The sequence below is a fragment of the Penaeus japonicus genome, unplaced genomic scaffold (assembly GCF_977035675.1).
Source record: "Penaeus japonicus unplaced genomic scaffold, GWHDUDI00000001_assembly GWHDUDI00000028, whole genome shotgun sequence".
Classification (NCBI taxonomy): domain Eukaryota; kingdom Metazoa; phylum Arthropoda; class Malacostraca; order Decapoda; family Penaeidae; genus Penaeus; species Penaeus japonicus.
In genome coordinates, this window is record NW_028234430.1 from 4989627 (window position 1) to 4994626 (window position 5000).

Sequence of the window (5000 nt, forward strand, 5' to 3'; positions counted from 1 at the left end):
ATATACGGAAAACATGAAAGTGAGGATGGGAATATCAGAAAGACTGAATGTTGATGGGGATGAAGATATCGAATTGATTAAACATAAAGATGAAAGACGCGTATGACATGAGGAGGAAATGAAAGACTGTGTATATCAGATGCATAGCCGATCTGAATATCCTCTAGGCATTACATATGACCCTACATGACACAAGCTATGCCCCAAAAGGCCCTCTTATACACACCCTTCCACACTCTCAGACGCATAGATCTGCTAGATGTTGAGGCAGCGAATCTTCTTTCTGTGTTTCAGAAGAGTGCCTCACCAAAGGGCCCAAGACCTGGCCAGCCATGGAAGCTCGTCAGTGATCTCGCCGTCTCGCTTGTCTTTGATTTTACTCTCAAAGAAACTTCTGGCGATCGGCTAAAGGAAATGGACCGTCGCGGGTCATACAGGGACGAGACGGCCGTGACTAATGGGCGTCGTAGCTCCTCTAGGGACGTCCTCCAGGACGCAGAGCGTCGTCGATCAATCAAGGACGACCAAACAGTAGATAAGGGTCGTCGCAGTTCCTTTAGGGATGCCAACGAACGCCGAGCTTCTTATAACAGGGACACCTCGCAGGAAGAACGCCGTGGTTCATTCAGGGACATCCCACAGGATACAGAGCGCCGTGGCTCATTCAGGGATGTCCCACAGGACGCAGAGCGCCGTGGTTCATTTAGGGACGTTCCTCAGGAAACAGAGCGCCGTGGCTCATTCAGGGATGTCCCACAGGACGCAGAGCGCCGTGGTTCATTTAGGGACGTTCCTCAGGAAACAGAGCGCCGTGGCTCATTCAGGGATGTCCCACAGGACGCAGAGCGCCGTGGTTCATTTAGGGACGTTCCTCAGGAAACAGAGCGCCGTGGCTCATTCAGGGATGTCCCACAGGACGCAGAGCGCCGTGGTTCATTTAGGGACGTTCCTCAGGAAACAGAGCGCCGTGGCTCATTCAGGGAAGTCCCTCAGGATACAGAGCGCCGTGGCTCATTCAGGGATGTCCCACAGGACGCAGAGCGCCGTGGTTCATTCAGGGACGTCCCTCAGGATACAGAGCGCCGTGGCTCATTCAGGGAAGTCCCTCAGGATACAGAGCGCCGTGGCTCATTCAGGGACGTCCCTCAGGATACAGAGCGCCGTGGCTCATTCAGGAATGACGCCGTAACGTCGGAGAAGAGACGCCTGAGTTCTTCCAGGGACATATCACAGGAAGGAGAACGCCGGGGTTCATTCCGGGATGACGTAGCAGCAGACAAGAGGCGCCGCAGTTCCTCAAGGGACGTCCCGCAAGATGCAGGGCGTCGAGGTTCATTTAGGGACGCCCCACAGGACACAGACCGTCGTGGTTCTTTTAGAGATGTCCCACAGGACGCAGAGCGCCGTCTTTCATTCAGGGACGCCCCACTGGATACAGAACGTCGTGGTTCGTACAGGGACGTCCCACAGGACACGGAGCGGCGTAGTTCTTTCAGGGACGATATAACAGTGGACACGAGACGCCTCAGTTCCTCAAGAGACGATGTTCCCGAAACAGAACGGCGCGGTTCTTTCAGGGATGTCAAAGATCGTCGAGCTTCATATAACAGAGATGTCTCGCAGGACGAAGAGCGCCGTAACTCTTTCATGGATGCCACTCCAAATAGCGAGCGCCGTCGATCGATCAGGGACGAAATCTTAGAAGCTGAACAAGCAGAGCGCGAACTCGAGGAACAACTCGACGATCGCCATTCTCGCCCTGTCTCTCGCAACAGCATCCCGAGGTCCCCCATTCCGATCATTGACATCCAGGAACCTCAGCCAGACGACCCCAAGTCCTCGTCAGAAAGTGAAAACGAATCGGAGCTCGATGCTGAGTTCAACCTCGAGGAACATGCTCAAAGTCTCCAGTACAGGAAGTCCCTGAGCGACATCCTCCCGGACACGCAGGCGGTGCCCCAACTTGTCACATACCAGCAGGTCGGCGACGAAGAAGACGAAAGACCACATAGTAGGTCGAGTGCCGGGTCAGACGTCGAGGGCGAACAGAGGGAGCCTGCGCGCGATTGGATAAAGCCGCCTACAGACAGAGGGCCTAGGCTTTCCATCGGCCAAGGGATGTTCAACCTGCTGGTGCGGAGGTTCAGCTCGGCAGGAACAGAGGATGCCACTACTGTAGATCAAAGTGCCAAGTCCCAGGAGGATGAGGAGGTCAGCAGGTCTCCTAGAGGTTCGATAACAAGCCTCGGTGTTCGAAAATCATCAAGGGGTTCTGATGTGGACCAAGAAGTGTCAACATCACCAAGGGGTTCTATTGGGGAACAAGTCAACAGGTCACCAAGAGGTTCTGTTGGAGAGCAGGTCGACAGGTCACCGCGGGGTTCTATTGGGGAACAATTCAGCAAATCACCGAGAGGTTCTTTTACAGACCAAGAGATATCAAGGTCACCAAGAGGTTCCATCGGGGCACAGGTCAGCAAGTCACCAAGAGGTTCTTTCGTGGATCAGGAGATTTCTAGGTCACCAAGGGGTTCTATCGGTGAACAACTCAGCAAGTCACCAAGAGGTTCTTTTATCGAACAGGAAGTTTCAAGGTCACCGAGAGGTTCAGTTGGAGATTCTTTTGAAGATCAAGAAACTTACTGGTCACCAAGGGGCTCCATTGGGGAAAAGGATAACCTTTCGCCAGAGGATTCAATGAGAGAATCGGTTTCTAGGTCACCAAGGGGGTCCATCGGAGAACAGGTCAGCAAATCACCAAGAGGTTCGTTTGTGGAGACAGAAGCTTCGAGGTCACCAAGAGGTTCTATTGGGGGGAAGGTTGACAAATCACCAAGAGGTTCTATTGGGAATCAAGAAGTCTCGATGTCCCCAAGGGGTTCAATCGGCGGACAGATCAGCAAGTCGCCAAGAGGTTCCTTTACGGACCAGGAGGCTTCGAGGTCGCCAAGAGGCTCATTTGTGGAAGAGGAGCCCCCCCGAAGGTCCCCCAGGGGTTCCTTCACCGGGCAAGAGGCTCACCGGTCACCCCGAGGTTCCACAGCAGGTGAGGTCGCCTCGCGGAAGTCCAGCACCTTCGAAGCCGACTACGAAGACCTCGACACCGACCTCCCGGAAGAGGACCGCTACCAAGACACAATCAGCAAGGAGGACCCCGGTCTCTCCCTCACCGCCTCTCTCACCTCCTTCATCAGAAGGCTGAGCGGCGGGAAGGTCGTCACAGACGTTATCAGTAACACAGACAATTCCCTGCAGGAAATCGACACGTCACGAACGAACGGCAAATTGCACCACGACGAACACGAAGCTCCGAACGAAACGACTCTTCCGCTCGAGACGATGACGGCCAATATTGACACTCTCGAGGTCCAGCCGCCGAGGGACGCCGAGCCGCCGAAGAAGACCGTGCAGAAGTAAGGACCCGTAGTCTTTTTCTTTTAGTTTTATTTACGACTTTTTGGTCTGTCTGTGCTCTGTGTTTTTCGTTCATATTGGTATATTGTTATTGTTATCATTATTATTTATATTTTTTTATCCTTGCTATCATTATTATTGTTTTTTGTTTTGTGTGAGCTAAGAGTAATCTTCCTATACTTCCTAAGATATCATTAGAGTTATTCTGATTCGTGAATTAGTACTTTATGAAGCCCGACATGCTTACTTATCTTTAAAAAGGAATTCCCGTCGATAACACTAGATCAAAATTTACATACACACAAATTCAAACAAACGGACATGTACACACAAGGACAACACAAACACACACACACTTTAACACTAACGCACATACACACGCAGAATCCCACAAACACACGCTAGACATAGATAGATAAATAAATAAACAGATAAATAAACAAAGTAGATAAATAGCTAAATCAATAAATACATAAATAAAAACAAATAGATATGACGAAATGGAATGAAAAGTAAGTATTCCCACGCCCTCCTTCCCTCCCTCAGCATCACCACCGTAACATTCTGCGGGTGTGGCTTCCTTGGCGTGTACCTGGTAGGAGCCGCGACCTACCTTCAGGATCACGTCCCCGTCCTTCTTCGGGGACGTCTAGCGGGGTCGTCTGTAGGATCTCTCATCGCCACGTGCATTGCCTGTGACGTGCCGCTGCAGGTGAGAGGATTCCAGCCTTGTGATTGGGGATTGGGGGTGGTGGTGTGCTTGTTGTGATTGTTGGGTTGGTGGTGTCAGTGTTGTGGTGATGATTGGTGTCTTTGTTGCTATTGTTATTGTTTTTATTGTTGTTATTGTTATTGTCATCATTATTTTCATAATTATTTCTGCTATTTTCATGATTATATGACCAATATTGTTGTTATTGTTATTCTTATTGTCTTCATCATTATTATAATATCATGATCATTAACGCCCCCCTCCCCCCTTATTTCTCCCTCCCCCCAACCAGATCTTGCGTGAGAACCTCCTGTCAACGGCAAGGATGTCCCGGAAGTACATCCTCGGCGCCTTCAACCCTTTCTTCTCCCTCGAGGATTCGCTGCTGAAGTGCACCCTTAGGGCCCTGCCCGAGGACGCCCACATCAGGGCTTCCGGCCGGGTGTTCCTGTCTCTCACTAGGGTTTCCTCGCTGACTAATGAGGTTGGGAGAAGGTTTCGTTGGCTTGGGGTTGTGTGTTTGGGGTGGGGTTGTAGGGGGGTTGTGGGGGAGGGGGGATTGTAGCTTGTAGGGGGGTTGTAGGGGGTAGTTTTAAAGTTGTTTTCATCGATTGGTTCTTACGTTGTTTGTTAACGATTTATGCTATAGACCCGTTGCAAATTGTTTACAAATGGGAGCGAGGCAACTGCTGCGCGCGCATGTGTTGCGGCAAAACAACTTTGTTTACACTACGTTGCCAACTAAATTCTGCGTGTTCATAACAACATTCGTAACGTATTTCGGAAGAGCAAAATGCCGAGAAGCTGCTGTGCTGTTGGATGTACGAATCGCCAGATTGGCGATAAAAAAGATCTCACATTTTATAAGATGCCG

The 5000-nt window shown here is 50.7% G+C and overlaps 1 protein-coding gene across 2 annotated transcripts in view; it reads left to right on the plus strand.

Moving 5' to 3' along the window:
* The window catches only part of LOC122246988 (uncharacterized), a 13535-nt gene that overhangs the window by 474 nt on the left and 8061 nt on the right, over positions 1-5000 (plus strand). Inside the window, exons 2-4 of one of the 2 annotated variants that reach the window (XM_086553321.1) lie at positions 295-3413; positions 3961-4126; positions 4419-4610. In XM_086553321.1, coding sequence (XP_086409447.1) covers positions 415-3413; positions 3961-4126; positions 4419-4610 — 3357 coding nt within the window. In that variant the 5' untranslated portion in view covers positions 295-414. The remainder of the gene's footprint in view (positions 1-294; positions 3414-3960; positions 4127-4418; positions 4611-5000) is intronic. The other variant, XM_086553322.1, reaches the window with a different exon arrangement.